At 48.0% G+C, this 17638-nt stretch overlaps 1 protein-coding gene across 2 annotated transcripts in view; it reads left to right on the top strand.

Annotated features, from left to right (window-relative positions):
- CACNA2D3 (calcium voltage-gated channel auxiliary subunit alpha2delta 3) overlaps nucleotides 1-17638 on the top strand; it is an 809032-nt gene that overhangs the window by 412297 nt on the left and 379097 nt on the right. For both annotated transcript variants that reach the window (XR_004971472.1, XM_036331880.1), the window contains exons 10-11: nucleotides 5455-5544; nucleotides 14542-14655. Coding sequence is in view for 1 of the 2 variants with exons in the window: in XM_036331880.1 (XP_036187773.1) it covers nucleotides 5455-5544; nucleotides 14542-14655 (204 nt within the window). In the remaining variant the exon portion in view is untranslated. The remainder of the gene's footprint in view (nucleotides 1-5454; nucleotides 5545-14541; nucleotides 14656-17638) is intronic.

Below are 17638 nucleotides of genomic sequence, written 5' to 3'. Positions count from 1 at the left end.
ACCCCAGGAGGAGCGGCGGGCTCCCGGACAGAGCTCCTGTGCTCTTGTTCCACTGGGCTTCCTGTACACATCACAGACTCAAAAATAAAATGATGAAGGTTTTCATGACGGTGACTGCAAAGCGTTAAACCAAGCACGGGACCTTCTGAGCATGGGATGGTGGCTTTGCACAGGCTCTGCGCCCTGCATGCTGGGCTTTATAGGAACCTTGAAGGCTGTGCCTGGGTGCTGGGGGGCATTGCTGCTTAGGGGTTCAGATATGGGGCTCAGCACTTGGAAACCCACCTTCCTCATGCTTGTCCTGCCATCATAGGCAAAAATTTCACTATTCCGAGTCTCCATTTGCTTATGTATGTAAAAAGGGAACATAATAGTACCTTTCTTGTGGGGAGTTAGGACTGTGAGGCAATGCAGGAAAGGCAGTGCCTGGCATGCAGCTGTCAGTGGGCCAACCTTGCTGTCACTGGAGGACTTGGGTGGCAATGCCCGAGAGCCTTCCCAAGGCTGAGGTGCCGCAGTGCCCTCGCCCACACCTGACGGGTACAAAACCCAGGTGGGCTGGACGGGGGTCACCTGATGGGCATCACTGATAGGGGCTGTCAACCTCCCCCACATCTCAGGAAGGACCGCCGCTACTCAAGGGCTCTTGGATGGGGAGGGGGGGGACGGTTCTGTCCACTTTCATGTTAATCCCCTGCTCTTAATTGGCAGGACTCAAACATTCCCTATAATTACAGAGACAGAAGAAACATGGCTGCTGTTATCACTGTTGATTCAAGGAAATCAAATGCTGGTGAGGGAGAGGGTTATTCCAGCAGGACCCCCGGCGGCCTGGATGTTGTGCATGTTTCGCAGAGATAAGCGGCCTGGCTGTGCGGTGGGCACCCGGGCACACAGAGCCGCGGCGCTCGCCTTCTTCACCTCCCCAGGCAGTCAGCCGCCTTAATTGCTTTGGAAGCCAGGCCTTGTCCCGGGCAGCAGCATATGCTGCATGTGTGCCTGAAGCAAAGATAAAGAGCCACCCTCCTCCTCCTTTATTGAAGTTTAATAATAAAATGGAACTGTCACCACTTCCAATAAATTGTTTATTTTAATTTAGAAAAATAATGAAAACTGGCCACCTTCTGGCACACAGTTGCTGAGGAGCGTCTGCCTGGCTCGGGCCGTCCCGAATCCTCTGTTCTCTGGAGCCGGCTCTGGGAGACATGCAGGTCTCGGTGTCCCTGACATCAACCACGTGCCTCTCCCCGTCTAATAACACCTGGACCTGGAAGGGCAAGATGAGTCATTTTTCAAGGTGTATTAGATTGTAAAGTTGCAAACCAGGAAGATGGCAGGGAGGAAGTTTTGTAGGATTTTTTTAAGTATTGCTTTTAGTGAATATGAAATTCAAAGTCTCCCATTTATCTGCCATCACGGTCTTTCAGATGACTTCTCTTTTCCTGTAATACCCGTGAAAGGTTAGTCCAGCCCCCTTGCATTAGGGGAGAATGAAGGCTCCCAGGCTGATAGAGAGGGCAAGTGGCCAGTCAGGAGCTGGAATTCAGGCCACGGCTCCCACCTGCTGCTCTGAGGCGCTGCTGCTTCCGCTCTCCCACTCCCCTGCAGGAGCTGTCCCATCCCCATTTCACAGGGGGCAGGACTGAGGCCCGAGAGCCAAAGCTACATGCCTCGGCGTCTCATAGCTGGTGAATGGTGTACCAGAACTAGGATGTCTCTTGAACCCTAGTTCAGCAATTGTTTTGTTTTCCAGGGGAGTCCACGGGGTCTAAGTATCAACTGCTTCCATGCAATGATTATAATACGATCGCATTAAATATAACAATTTTTGAATCTAGAGCAGCCACAACTGGGAGTAGAGAAAAGGAAATCCGTACTGATGAGGAGGCCACAGGGCAGTCAACGGGCTTCTTCGTTCCCTTTCAGACAAGGCCCTTGGAGGCATGTGGTTAGGATTCTCCAGCAATCTCTCCAGACCGTGGTAGTGAAAGCACACCCAGGGCATGCTGGGTACGCAGTGCCTTGCTCCCTGTGTGAAAACCATAAGATGCAATGATAGTGGTTAAGAGGGGGTGGAGGGAGTGGCATGGATGAGATGAGGAGGGACATTGTAATGCAGGGGGAGCTTCAGGGAGGTCCTGTCTCAGCCAAGTTTATGTGATGATCGTGGTCATCAAGGTCCTGCCCATTAAGTGGCCCAAATCCTGCCAGATCTGGTCGGTCAAAAAGCAAATCTGTTGGCTCACGTACCTGAAAATGCTAAGCATAGCTGGGTCTAGGGCAGCGATTCTCAACCTGTGGGTCGCGACCCCTTTGGCGGTCGAACGACCCTTTCACAGGGGTCGCCTAAGACCATCCTGCATATCAGATATTTACATTATGATTCATAGCAGTAGCAACATTACAGTTATGAAGTAGCAACAAAAATAATTTTATGGTTGGGGGTCACCACAACATGAGGAACTGTATTAAAGGGCCATAAGGTTGAGAACCACTGGTCTAGGGGCTCAGCCATGTTCTCCTGATGCCATATTGCCCCCTCCATTGTGGGCTCTGCTCCACTTGGCTGTTACCTTACTCAGGTGAGCTCTTCATGGGCAGTGGCAAGATGGCTGCAGGTCGCACCAGCCTCCCTCCCTGATCTGTCATCTCAGTGGAGCACTTTCTTCCCCACATGTCAGCAGAAGCCCAGGAATTGTATCATGTGCCCATGCCTGACCTCGGCCGATGAGGTGGAATTCACAGATTGCATCCCCCCCCTCCCCCCGCTTGATCTGGGAAGGAGGGAGGAAGGTGTTAGCCATACCTACAGCACATAGATTATGAGCGGTGAGGGAGAAGGAAAATCAGAAGAAGGAGAATGGATGCTGGACAAGCGAAAATCACACGTATCCACTGGCTACAAGCCTTAGGGTTTCCTGTGACTGACAGTAGGTCAATGGCTTGGTGAGGAGGAGGTGCTGTGTCCAGGCCAGCGCTGTCTGAGAGAACTAACGATGCAATGGTGGGCATGCTCTTCCTTCCTCACTGTCCCATGCAGCAGCTACTAGCCACATGGGGCTATCAAGCCCTTGAAATATGGCTTGGGAGAATGAGGAACTGAGTTTTTAATGTTAGGTAATTTTAATTGAATTTAATGTAAGTACCTCCATGTAGCTCATGGCTACCTTGGTGGACAGAGCAGCTCCTGGTGGAAGCCAATCAGGGGAGATGTTTTCCTGGAAGGCAATATGGGGTTTTGTGTAAAAGGAGAGTTGGGCCGAGGGTTTAATGCAGCCTGGAGGACCTGGGGGATGAAGCTGATTGGGTTCAGGGTATGGAGGAGGAGCAAAGGCAGCTTGGGTGCGGGGGACATGGGAGAGAAAGAAGCAAAAAGAAAGTTCTTCATCTGTGAGACCATTTGGAAACCCTTAACCTAAGGAAATATTTTTTCCATCTAATATACGGACCAGATTTGTACCAGGAAAAAACAAAATCACAACTGACCTCGTGACAAAAGCAAATTCCATGACATGTTGTTGCAGTTTACCCCTAAGTATCCAGTAATGAAAGCAACCGTTGCCTGAAGCGCTTTCTCCACAGGACACGCAGCTACATATGGATTAAAAGGAAAACTAAGCGGGGCTGCTGTCTTATTAAAAAAACACAATACTGCGTGACCTGTGTGACAGCACACAATGAAATGCAGTTGACAGAAATGACATCAGTGAACAGAATGAACTTGTCAAGGCAGCCTCTGGTCACTGCCGTGGGAGCATGGGGCTGGTTAAGCAGCCTCTGCAAGCAGCATGCTGGGCGTGCGTGGGTGACACTCGCCAATCCTGAGTCCTCTCCGCACAGGTCAGGTTCCAGGTGGTTGTGCTTGTGAAGGTGGACCGATCTGTTCTGATCGCCCTGAGTCTTCTGTGGCCAGGACGCCTGGGCTTCCTAAGACCCACTTACTGCCAGGATTTGTTCACAAGGTGCTCATGTAGGGCGTGCCATGTACTCAGTGTCCTGCTGAGCCCTGAGCACCAGGCAGGAAGAACAGAGAAGCCCAGAGTTTGGTTCCTGGCAGTGTGGTTTTTCTGGTTCCATGGCCTTTATCATTTCTCTCCCCCATCACTCAAGCACTTGACAATCTCCTATACCAGGGGTCCTCAAACTTTTTAAACAGGGGGCCAGTTCACTGTCCCTCAGACCATTGGAGGGCCAGACTATAGTTTAAAAAAAAAACTATGAACAAATTCCTATGCACACTGCACATAACTTATTTTGAAGTAAAAAAAAAAAAAAACGGGAACAAATAAAATATTTGTATTTGCATGTGGCCTGCGGGCCGTAGTTTGAGGACTCCTGTCCTATAGTCTCGGCCACAGCTCAGACACAGGGATGAAGAAAGAGCATTCTATAGCCAGATTGACCAGGTGTATGCCAAGCTCATGGCCAGTACCTGACATACAAAATACAAAAATAAAAAAAATCAGCAGGTGTATATCGGAAAGAAGGAGGGCATTGAAGTGGGGGAAGCTTATGTGGGGAAGAACCTGGGCCTGGCAGCCAGGAGGTGAGTGGGCTTGGGCATGGTGCTGAGCCTCAGTCTCCCCATTTGACAGGTGGGGTGAGGAACCTCACAGGATTGTTCTGAGGACTCAGTGACCTGGTATGTAAGACTCTAACATGGAGCAGGCTTTGATAACCAGAGCTGCTCTGAACATGAGGGTGCGGTTGCTGTGAGGGCCAGGTGGGCTGGGGAACGTCTTGCTTGTGGGTGTGTGAGTAGTCCCAGGGTGAACTTTAAATCCAGCCTTGATTCAAGTTCGGCCTGGGTGTCATTAAAGCTGAATGGCCTTGAGGAGCCCACTGAAGCCCTGGTTCCATTGGCCAGCAAGCCTGCAGTCCATTCCCGTGAGCAGTGGCCTGGTGTTTCCTGAGGGGGCACAGGCAGAACAGCGTCTTAGAACCATTAGCCGTGACCCAAGACCCATCTCTATGACCTGCTCAGATTCTGTGATCAGTTTCAGGGACATATGGCAGATGTGCCACGAGTGGGTGTCACCATCTCAATGCTGATGGCATGCTTGGGGCATTGTTGGGTATCAGGGCATGGTAAGGGAAAAAAGAAAAAAAACACAATCCTAGACCAGGAAATCGCCAGCAAAGGTTTTCCATGAGCGCCCCCCGCTGGTGACTTCCTGCCTCTTGGTGACTTCTCTGATCTGTTTTCCCAACAGACAGGGAGTGGATGCCTTTGGGAAGAGAAGAATCCCCTTTCATAGAAAATAAATAGTTTCAGAATGGGTCCGCTGGAAAACAATGCCAGGCACCTAGTCTCTGTGGACAGGGACTTTGGTTCAGTGGACATCACACACACTCAACATGCCCCTGGGCAGGTGCTGGGCTCCCTCTTGCCCATTTTTTAGGAGCAGCAACGTGTGGGGCAGACACTAATGGGTTTTCTGCTTTCTGTTTCAGCACTTCAGGGAGCACCTGGACAAACTTTTTGCCAAAGGAATCGGGATGCTGGATATCGCTCTGAACGAGGCCTTCAACATTCTCAGCGATGTAAGCTCCTCTCGGATTTGCCTTTCTCTCATCCAACAGACTAGATGGGATTCATTTTAGTTGTCGACCAGCGTTCTGATTAGGCCTGGCTGTCACTGAGCAGTGTCCACGGCACAGGGTGGGAGGGTGAAATGGCCGGCCCTGTGTGAGGTCTGGGGAACCAGGTCCAGTGGGGAGGTCAAACCAGCCCCCTGCTGGTCAGAGTTGGTGGTGCAGTCTGGTCGGACCAGCCATGCTTTTGGACTCCGAAATATCTGGACACCTTATAACGCAGATTTCTTTTCACCTGAGAAACTCTATGTCTTCATAGAGTAGACCCGTGAATGTGACGATGTTCCAAGGTTTAGGGTGTGCTAAACCTCTCCTCCCCTCTCTGCCAGCCCCTTGGAGATCCCCAATAAACAGTATCATAGCCCAGTTTCCAGTAAGTACTGCAGGGAAGAATTCTGTGTGATCAGCTGTGTCTCACACTTTGAACAAAGAGTGTTTTTTTCAAGTAGCACCTGCTAACATCCCAGGCAATGTGTTGGTGTTGGGCAGGTGATTCTTTTCCTTGAATCCACCTGTGTGAAGCTAGAACCACATGCGACTTTTGTGTCCCCGTTGCTCTGGGAGGGTGGTGGGGAAAATGATGACTGTCTTCATCAATGCATTCCTGGATCATTTATTTAGATAATATGTATTGTATGCTTTATAATGTCAGACAAGATGGTAGGGAACAGAATTGGCAACTGTTTGCCTTAATTTACCTTGCATGTTAGGGCAAAGGTCAGCACATTTTGGCCCATGAGCCACATCCAGCCTGCACGTGTGATTGAAATGCAGCTATGCCCACCTGCTTGTGTATTGTCTGTGCCTCCTCACGCACTACATCGGAAGAGCTGGTTAGTTGCACTAGGCGCCACATGGCCCATAAAACCTAAAATACTTACTGTGTCGGCCTTTACAGAAGGTGTTTGCTGATCCCAGTTCTAGTGAGCAAAGACAGATGAGGTATGTTTCCTATGAAGAAGGATAGCACCATGGTGTGAGCATGATGGCAGTTGCTGCTTTATACCGTGAGGCCAGGGAAGGTCTCTCTGATGCGGTGAGGTTGCAGGAGAGACCTGAAGGAAGTGAGGGGGCAGCCATGTGCATACGTCCAGCAAGAAGCTTCTAGCAAGAGGAACAGAAATGCAAAGGCCCTGAGGCAGGGTGTTTGGCATTTGTACAATACAGCGAGGAGACAAGAACAAGTGAGGAAGAGAGAGTGTGCTAGGGAATGAGATCTCGGGGTAGCAGGAGTCGGGTCATGTGGAGCTTGCAGACCCTGGTGAGGATTTTGGCTCTCGCTCTGGTTGGGATGAAGTCATTGGGGTCTGAGCAGAGAATGGCACATAGGGTTTCAACAGCATTTGGCTGCTGTGTTTAGAAGCAACTGTAGGTGGGCAGAGACAATAGCAGGACAGCCATTAAATCATCTGGGTGACAGATAATAATGGCTTGGATCAGGGAGGCAGCAGTTGAGATGTTAAGAAGCAAAAAAATAGAGAGCACTCTTCGTATTTCAAACAGCAGGAGTTTAATTCTGAGAATTGGTTGCACCGGGATGGAAAAGCTGAGACCAAGTAGGGAATGACACAATCCACAGAAGAATGCCAGCAGGAGGCACTCCTCTCTAGGGCAGGAGGGACAACAGGAGGGGGGGGACTACATCAGAGCCTCCTCACTGTGGCTGTCCAGAGGGGGCAGGACCACCAGGGAAAGGCCTGGCATGGGGAAGCTAGTGCTGGGGAGGAGACACAGCCATTGCCAGAAAATGCCACGCCCTTACGGCAGAGAGAAGGGAGAAACCGCTCAGAAACCTGGCTTCTCCCTGGTGTCCTCCAGTATTCTCCTGCAGATGAACTTTGTCAAGACTGCTGGGGAGACTGGGAAACGTGGTTTTCAGGAAAAAGGCGTGGGGTGAAGCTGAGAGTGAACAGGCACTAAATGGGGCGACCACCGTGGTGAGGTGTTGCAGGAGCTGGGAGACCTGCAGAGGTTCAGGGCCTCACTGTGCTGAGCCTCCAGGCAGCTGTGTGGGGCCGGCTGGGCCAGGTTGCAGCATCCAGTCAATACTGCACAGGTCCTTTGTGGTGGTCAGTTATGCCCAGTTCCCAAACTTGACTTGTTCCTACTCAGCTACACTGACCTCTCAAGCCAAGAGTGGGGCCTGATTCTAGACTCCCTTTTACCAATACAGCTGTTGGTCCCCGAAGGCCATTTAGGTCTCAGCAATGGGCCAATGCCACAACCGAAGAGGAGAGACAAATAAGAAGGGAAGGTGCCACACCAGCTTCTTCAATGTAAACCAGCGTTTCTCAACCTGTGGGTCACGACCCCTTTGGCGGTCGAATGACCCTTTCACAGGGGTCGCCTAGGACCATCCTGCATATAAGATATTTACATTACGATTCATAACAGTAGCAACATTACAGTTATGAAGTAGCAACGAAAATAATTTTATGGTTGGGTCACAACATGAGGAACTGTATTTAAAGGGCCAGAAGGTTGAGAACCATTGGTTTAAACCCAAGGCCATCCCTCTCAGTCACCCCAAGGGGATGTCAGGTAGGGATGATTAACATTTATGCAAGCCTCGTTGTTTAGGACAGTGCACTTCTGTTAACACCTTATTAATAACTTAGAAGCATACCTGGCCTGAGCAAAGGGCCAAGCTACACCTTTAAATTCTGGCTTGAATCCTGGATGGATGCCTTCTCCGGGCTTGGAGATGCGGAGCTCTGCCTCTCAGCAGGCTCTTTCTAGAAGCTAATATGGAAAGGACTTGGCACGATTGGAAAATTGGCTCCCTTTTTTTTTTTTTTTTTTATCTCAAAAGCCTCATATCTGCAGCAGGGGGAGGCTAGTTTGAGCCGGGGAGTCCCTGTTTGGAAACCTGCCTGCAGTGAACTTCTGTTTTTTTGCTGTTCGGCAGAGGTGGTGCAGGAGTGAGAGTTAGAAAGGCTCGTCCTGTAGTTATGTGTGTGGCCTCTGGAGTCAGGCAGGCTGGGCTGAGAAGCCTGATTCTGTGGCCTTGAGAAAGCTGTGCTCAGTTTCCCCTTATTTTCCTCACCTGTGAAAAGGGGACAGGAATAGACCCAGCACTGCCTCAGGATTTGTGAGGCCCGGTGCCAAATGAAATGCAGGCCCCTTGTTGGAAAGTTATTAAGAATTTTAAGAGCATGACAGCAGTGTTAAGCCAGGTGTATGGCCCTGAACAGCTGTGCAGATCACAGGCCTATGAAGGTGGTCCTGGTAGACAGAGGTTGAGAAGTCAGCATGGGAAAGCGGTGCCTGGTCCCCTCTCAGCTGTGCTGGGCTCAGTGAGCAGAGCCGTCTCCGTGACCAGGGACACGAGGCTGCCTCAACTCTGCCAGGCTGCCTGTGGTTTCTAGGAGTAGCTCCCCCTCCTGATGCCTTGGTCCTATTCTCTGCCAAAGGGCTCAGGAATATCCCTTTGTTATTGGTGGGGAGAGGCCCTCATCTCCACTGGTTGCTAGTGGAGTAGGCGTCTTGCACATCCTGAGAAAAGGAATTTTCTGAGGCTAGTATGCAAGAATGAGAGATTGTAAAAAATAAAAATATTTCTGTGAATTCAAACCCCTGCGTTACCAAGGTCCCATTTCCCTCAGTCACACTATAAAAGAAGTCCCATTTTGCTTTCAGAAGAGCTAAAATCAAAGCCAGTATCCAGAGTTTCTGTTCCATGTCAGGACATAGTCCAATCCAGGCTAGTTTAGTTAGTGTTTCTCACTGGGATCCACCAGTCCATTGTCTATAGAGGGAACATAGGCAGAAGCAAAGCCAAAGGGACCAGAGAGCCAAGAGCAAGTCAAGAGCATGAGCTCTTTTGTCTGCAGGATTATGTATCTCCAGATTTTCATGGGCTTCAGTGGCCCTGTCCATTCTGGTCAATGATCACTGTTCCCAGGATTGACTGACAGCAAGCACCTTCCTGACGTCAGCCCCACTCACTGTGCACGCACCTACCCTCCACTTTGTCCAGTCCCCTCCCCCAGCAATCTGCAGGGAATGGGCTGGTGGTTCCCTGGGGAGTGTGAAATTGCAGCTTCCTGGTGAAGCTGCCCAAATGACATGCCTCTAATGTCTGGCTTCCCCTTTGCTCCTTTCCTATTTTAATAACTATCTAATTATAATAGTATCACTTTCATCTTCCCCTCTCTTCTTTTCCTTGTCCGGCTCCTTTTCTCTTCCCTTCCCTTCCACTTGCCAGTTTTGTTCTCCAAATCCTCTATAGCAGTGTTTCTCATTGCACGCCCAGTTGAATGCTGACCTTCCAAGATACTCCCACAGAGGTGCTGTGGTCAAGGTGGGGAGGTACACAGTGCACTTGGACATGGTAAAGGCTGGAAGTCCTGCAATGAACCGACCTTTTCAAATATGTTTACACCAGTATTCAAAAATAGTGACCCAGGAACCCTTTATATCATGTCATACCCATAGGATTAGAATCTTGCATAAGTCACAGTCCAAGGAGCACATTCTCAGGCATGGGATCTTTGTGTACTCCAGGGGGGTAGATTGCCCTCCCAACACCTCTACAATCCAGAGACTTCACCACATGGTGGATTTTCCCCCTTGAATCCTGGTGAGAGAAGTATTTTTGAACCAGAGAAACATTCCACATACCTACCTGCTCTGCCTTCACCTGGAAAAATCCTCTAGGGCCTGGCCAATCAGAAGACATTATGGGCCAAATGTAAATCCGGAAAGTAAGAAACAGAAGGAACAAAAAAAATGTTACAGAATGTCCCTACTTGAGGTTGGTTGACAGTTGTCACCATATTTTTTTAGTGCACATTTATCCCATAGAGAAAAGCATTTCCATTTTATCTCTTGCCATTGGGCTTTTAAATAGTCAAACACTGAAAAACACAGAGATGGTTAATCTCTCATGAAAATGAAGCTCTAGCTATTTTCCCCTTCACTGATATGATCTTTACGTGATGTATTTCTCTTCCTGTGTATTATGCCTGCCTTTATAAGCAAATATGAAATAAAAAGTTATTTCTCAAACACACATCTTTCTTTCTCTCTGTCTCTGTCTGTCTCTGTCTCTCTGTCTCTCTCTCTCTCTCTCTCTCTCTCTCTCTCTCTCACACACACACACACACACACACACACACACATACTTGAAATTGTGACTGTGGCTGGAACTTAGAATAGCTCAGAGGTAACTATAACCAAATGCAGTTAATTCTGTTTTGCATTTACCTGCCTTTTGGTTTCAGTATTTGCTCAGATGGGTTAAAGGCTTGCAGTTACTATACAAACAGCTTTGAAAGGAGCATTGAAATACCTTTGTTAAGACCCTTCTGGCTGTTGATCTCTGCTGCCTTCCTTAGATTCTGTTAAGAACACAGAGCCAGTTTGCTACAGTAGTTAGCATCTACCTTGTCATGTGACAACTGCAATTATCTTTTTGGCGATGAATATGATCTTTGCAGTGATTACCTTTAAAATTTTTTTCTTAGCCAATTAAATAAAATTCGGTGACATTTCAAAGACTGTTAATCACAACCAAATGCTTTAAATGTCAGGATGCATTGAAATTTTCTCTGCTAACTGATGAATCACTGAGCTAATTGTAGTTCATCATCAGGCCCTTGTCACTGTTATTATTATGGAAAACACTTTCATCACTCTTGCTATTCAACAAAAAAAAGTTCTAGACAAATATGAAGAGAAGAGATAGTACTCATCAAAGCATTTGAATTTAATTGAGTTCTCCCAAATTCTCCAACTGCAGATTGCTGCAGAGAATACCAAGAATCCAGCCAGAGAGGAAAATGATGTTTTTAAATAAACAGCTCTGGGCATTCCTTCTTCTAGTCTGTGTTATTCAGATGTCTTCATTTCTCCCTCCCCCCACCCCCTCTTTCTTGCCTTTTATTTGAGAGAGTTTTTCCAGGATGTTTTCAAATGAGTTGCATGAACAACATCCCCAAGCTATCCTGTTTTTCACCTTTCTGCACCCTCTGTGACTTGACGCATAGATAACCTTTATTCAGTGGCCTGCCACTGGGTTTATTGAGTGGCTTCAAGGCTGTGTTGGATGCAAGCTCCCCAAAGTATCTCCAGAACAACCTGTTGATAAGACAAGGCTACAAGGCTGTTTTCCTTCCTGCAGTAAGGAACCAAGTGCACTCTGACCATAAGATCCAAGCAGTGTCTCACATGGGAAAGACAAAGTCCTTTATTGAGACTGATTGAAGTCTGATTGAAGGTGTGTCCTTTAGGGAGGAGGAGAAGGAAGAGGCTTGGTTAGGACCCGGTAAGAATCCTAATATTATAGTGTAGGATTGGTAGATGCAGCAAGAGGAGGATTTTTAGATGGGAGTTCAAAGAGTCTAAGGTATGAATTGTCCTTTGATGCTTTCTATTGAAGAGTTGATGGGTCTTTCAGGAAGTTCCTGGAAGAAGCCATAAAGTTATTTGCAATTTTTATCTCTCTCAGCGAGAGTTTTCTGGAATATTGTTATGTCAATAAAGATGGTAGAATAGTAGTTATGTGAAGCTTTGTGGTGTGATGGCTTTAGTTGTCAGGATTTCTACCTACTCATTTGTGTCATGGGCCATGTCTGCTCATTAATTCAAGGACATCTGTCCAGTCTGAGATGCAGGAGTGGCTGCCAGGGGCAGGACTTAAGTGAGGTCAGTGTCTAGTGCACAAAATGTAAGGAGCACTCACTCACTCTCAGGGTGGTAGCCCTGGTAATGCCAAGTGACCCTGGAACCCTGGACAGGATGGAGACAGGAGAAGGAAATGGACGTTTGTGGAGTCCTACCATGTACCCCTATCTGCTCAAGGATCTTATTGGGAGGCCCTAGAGTGTGCTGAATCTGGAAGTGGCTTCTGGAGCTGGACTGCCTGGGTTCAAATCTCAGCTATGGCAGGTAGTAGCTGTGTGACCTTGTTAGCTAATGTCTCTGTGCTTCAGTTTCCTTGCCTTTTAAAATGGGGATAATGATAGTACCTACCTCAGAGGCTAGTAAAGGTTAAATATATACTTATAGCCCAGCATATAATGAAATTTAACCTGTGTTGTAGCAAGCAGGTAAGCATGGTACTCCCATCAGATAAATGAAGAAAAGGACACTGTGAAGTGAGAACTCACCCAGGCACACAGCTTGTGGTGCTGAGATGGGGTTGAGCACTTTCCACTGTCCTGTGATACACCATGCATGTTTCCAGTTGGCTTTGCTCTGTCCCAATGTGGCCTCAAGGCAAGACATTCTTTCCTTCCATTCACCCACGCATCCATCCACCCACCCATCCATCCATCCATCCATCAATTATAGTCTTCTATCAAGTTACTACAACTTCAAACTCTACATCAGAATTCTAAGTGCATGGAGACTGGGAGTTAAACTTCAACTTGAATGTTTTATTAGCTCTTTGGTTCACCAGGAGGTAGCAGCCAATCCAAAAGAAGCTTCTATCCCTTCCCAGTTTCATGGTCAACAGTTCAAACATGCTGGGTGCCATTGTATGTACTGTTTTTTAAAAATACGTTCTTATTGATTTCAGAAAGAGAAAGGGGGGGGGGGGGAGAGAGAGAGAGAGAGAGAGAGAGAGAGAGAGAGAGAGACATCAATGATGAGAGAGGATCATTGATTGATGCCTCCTGCACACCCCCTAGTGGGGATCAAGCCAGCAACCTGGGTATGTGCCCTCAGGAATCAAACTGTGACCTCCTGGTTCATGGGCCAACACTCAACCACTGAGCCATACCAGCGGGGCTATACGCACTGTTGTGTGTTTCTCCCCCCCTCTCTGGAATGCCCTACCCCAGACACTCACTTCCTTCAGAAGTTACTCAAGTGTCACCATCTCAGTGAGGTCTTCCCTGACTACTTTTTCTAAAGGTACCCCTTTCCCATATCCTATTCCTTTTCTCTGTTTTCTTTCCCCACCTCTTAGCTTCACCATCATTAAACACACAATATAATTTACTTATTTACTTTGTTTTTCTATGTCTCCCCAGATAGAAGGGAAGGGATTTTTGTATGTTATATTGCCAGCACTGTGTGGGCTTTTAGTAAATAATTTTCAAATACATGAATAATCTTTATAGTTTATAGTGGATGGAGTTTGATGTCTGAAGGTTAAAGACGTTTTGTGGTTCCCATGCCCTGGCGTTGTGACATCATTGTAGGGTTTTTAAAGAAGGACGTGGTGTTGCTTGGAATTGCAGCATGAATGACATTCATTGAGGGAAGTCCACTCCTGACTCAGGGAAGGACACGAAGCTCTAACAAGCCCAGTCTGGCCCCCACCCTACCTCTCACTGAGGCTGGGACTCTTCAATGTATGTAAAGCTGAAAGCTGAGGACATGTAGGGCTCTGCACACCAGTGGGCACAATCTTGGAATTTCAGCATGCTACACATGCTAACGTGCATAAACTAGTACAAAATGTTACAAACTTTCAGCTATATGTTGAAAACAAACCCTAAATCAAGGGTGCTTAAGCTTCTAATCTGAATTGTTGTGATCCTGACTTTATTCTCTATATGTCCAAATCCTCCTTGATCTTATTGTATAGAACAGCTTGTACCCATTTGACCCATTTAAACCATACTCAGATTTTGAAAGAGATGTTGCCTGGCACACAGCCCGCCGTCCATATAATGTGTCCCTAACGGGCCGTGCCAACTCCTCCGGGTTTGTGTTCTGAGACTGTCTATACCGGGAGGTGAGAGAGGTTAGATGTGTTCACATCTCACTTCCCACCTTATACCTGGTTTTCAGAAATCCCTTCTGTGGTCTGTATGTAGTTCCAAATTGTCAGAGTGTGACCCCCGCGTGGAGAAGGCCTTGTTGAGCAGGTTCTGCGTTGGTGGTGCCCGTGCGCTCTCCTCTGAGAGGCTCCCTAAGCCCACGGCCTCTTGCCTCTGAAGTCTCGCTCTCTGATAAGTTGTTTTATTCTGCACGTACTTCTTTCTGCAGTTCAACCACACGGGACAAGGCAGCATCTGCAGCCAGGCCATCATGCTCATCACCGACGGGGCGGTGGACACCTACGACACGATCTTTGCCAAATTCAACTGGCCAGAGCGGAAGGTAAGTGGATGCTGAGCCGGCCACGAAGTGTAGTCCATGCAGAAGCTCTGTTGTGTGGAAACCTCCGGATCGTCCACAGATAAGTGCCCCGTGTAGATTTAATTGCATAATGGCCTCTGGTTTCTCAGCCTTGTGTTTGTTGGTTCACCGCAACAGAACTGTGGCTTTCCTTGTTCCCAAAATGAAATGTGTTTGGAGGAGAGAAGAGCCCTGTAAAGGCACGTTCAGTGAAAAGATCCGCTGTGACGTATGCTTTGTCCACTTGGGGCAGTTCTTCTCCTTGTTCTCCACGAGCCAGAGTTGCTTGGTGGGTCTGCATTCGTGGATGGTGAGGTCAGCCCCAGCGGCCCTGCGGCATCTCCTGTCTGGTTCTTTGTTGCTACAGCTCCTTGTCGAGCCCTCATGACCATCCAGAGCCTTCTTGCCATCACTCCCCCAGTGCTGTTTCCCACGCGTATCCGAGTATGTTCTCTATTCTAATTACTTCTTTGCTCTCCAGGTGACATCTATTTATCTGTTGAACCAGGTGCTTGGGTTTCAGTGATGGATATTAATATTTTTGGTGCCTTTTGAGTGCTTTAACCCAGAGGTTCCTCAAGCTATTAGCCATTTTGAATTCGCTGGGGAGAGCTCTTAAGTTATGAATACGCAAACCTTCCTCTACACCAGTAGTCGGCAAACTCATTAGTCAACAGAGCCAAATATCAACAGTACAATGATTGAAATTTCTTTTGAGAGCCAAATTTTTTAAACTTAAATTATATAGGTAGGTACATTGTTATTAACTTTATTAGGGTACTCCTAAGCTGGCCTTTGCTAAAAACGTCCTCAATCTGATTGAGGTACGTTCGCTGAGGTCGACCCCTTCCAACTCTCCCATCCACACTCGTCTTGTATACTTGTTTCATTTACCTCCTTTCATTCATCCTCTCTATATGTCCAAACCATCTCAACATACCTTTCTCAATCCTTGACACTACATCTTCTTTCACTCCACAACATTCCCTAAAATAAACTTAATAAACTTTACTGAAAGTTTTAAGTCAACTTTGCACTACTGTACGTGCGCTCCCGCACGTGGTATTTTGTGGAAGAGCCACACTCAAGGGGTCAAAGAGCCGCACGTGGCTTGAGAGCCGCGGTTTGCCGACCACTGCTCTACACCTACTGAATCAAAACCTCTGAGGTTATGGCCCAGGAATCTGTGTTTTCAGTACGTTCCTCAAGTGGGCACCAATCAGCAGATGGGCAGCAAGGGATCACTGTCTTACCTAAAGGGTGGCATTTCAGCAGGGAAATGAGGTCACTGGGAGAGGGCACTAACCTGGGGGCATCACAGAGTGCTCTCCTACCCCCTGTGCCAACAGCCTCGTTCTGGTGGCCTCTATAGGTGCGTGAGACCATCCAGAACAAGTCCATCCTGCTTGTTCTGCTTAATATGTTTAATTTCTGGGAACTGAACTAATCATGCACACTTGTTAAAAGAAGAAACAGAAGGCAAATGACAACTGTGCTCAGCCATATCTGGGGAGCAGGGACCCTGGAGGGAGCGTGAGATGTTGGTCCATGTTCCCTCGCTCACTCTTGATCCCCACGTGTCTCTGATAACATTGGCATCTTACCTCACCAGGTGTGAGTCTGATTTTTAAAGGTTCAGACCTTTGTACAACCTGGTTCCCAGACGGACAGCACCTCCTTCCCTGGGGTTTACCCTTAGAAACAGCCATCATTTCTGAGGCTGGAGGGAAATCTAGCTGTGCTGGGCTTACTAAGAGAATGTAGGGCTCCGACACGGCACCTGCCTAACTAATCCAGTCAGAGCCAGAGCCAGTGCCCAGATATACGTTTCTTGGCCCATACTTTGCTAAAATATTGCCAGTTCCTGATCATCATTTAAAAATCTGGCTGTTGTATATACAATTTTTAAGTTTTAGTTTTTCTCATCAATGGATACACTTGGCACTTGGGAGCCAACATTATCCTATGTCAAACACACACACACACACACACACACACACACACACACACAGAAAAAACTGGCTGGAGCTGAGAAGTGGCTGCTTCCTTAGACGGCAGATGCATGCTCTGTTTGGCCAAGACCCTCACTGCTTCATCAATTCCTCTGAGCCCACTTCACCCATATGCTTTTCATGCCCACAGGGATGCGGTGCTGGTCAGCAGGCACTTGCTGTTTCACAGGTGGGGCTTGCATCGCCAGCCTTGGGGGACTTGTTCCTTTCTCTTGGGCCTGCCCTGAGCTCGCCCCTTTCTGCTCCAGCTGGAGGCCATCTTCCATTGCCTGACCCCTAAACTTCAGACTCACTCAGAATTGTCCTAAGGAGCATAGCCTCATGGCCAGGACTACTGTTGTTTCAGGCCTGTTTTTCACCCTCACTGGCTTGGTGAGTCCTTGAGGACAGGTTTTGTATCTCTGAACAGTCCTACCACCATGCACCATATCCTTGTATCCCAGCCCCACTGAGAAGCGTGGCCTGGTCACCTAGCCTAGTACTGAGATTCTGTCCCCTGGTGTTTACATGCTGTATAATCTCCTCACCTTGATCGTGAGTGACACCTGTGATTTGATTCTGACCAATAAAATATGGTAAAGATGAGGGTGTCCCAGATGTAATCAGGCCTCAAGTCATAGATTTTGATTTAATCAGAGGGGTTTCATTGAGGGTGGGCTTATTTAAATGCAAACCCTTAAAGAGGGCCTGGACACTCCCTAATGGGCAGAGACACTCTTTTTGCTAGTTTGATGAAGTGAGTGGCTATTTGGAGAAACCCTGTGACAAGGACCTGAGGGCAGCCTCTGGGACCTGGGGCATCCTCCAGGTGACAGTCACAAAGATCTGGGCCCTCACTCTTATAGCCACAAGGAGATGTCTCCTGCTGACAATGAATGAGCTTGCAGGAAGCGTCTTCCTTAGTCGGACCTCCAGATGGAAACAGCCCAGTCAGTATCCGGACTGCAACTTTG

The sequence above is a fragment of the Myotis myotis genome, unplaced genomic scaffold (assembly GCF_014108235.1).
Source record: "Myotis myotis isolate mMyoMyo1 unplaced genomic scaffold, mMyoMyo1.p scaffold_m19_p_13, whole genome shotgun sequence".
Lineage (NCBI taxonomy): Eukaryota > Metazoa > Chordata > Mammalia > Chiroptera > Vespertilionidae > Myotis > Myotis myotis.
Note: the sequence above shows the minus strand (reverse complement) of the source record. Positions and strands in the feature narration are given on the sequence as shown.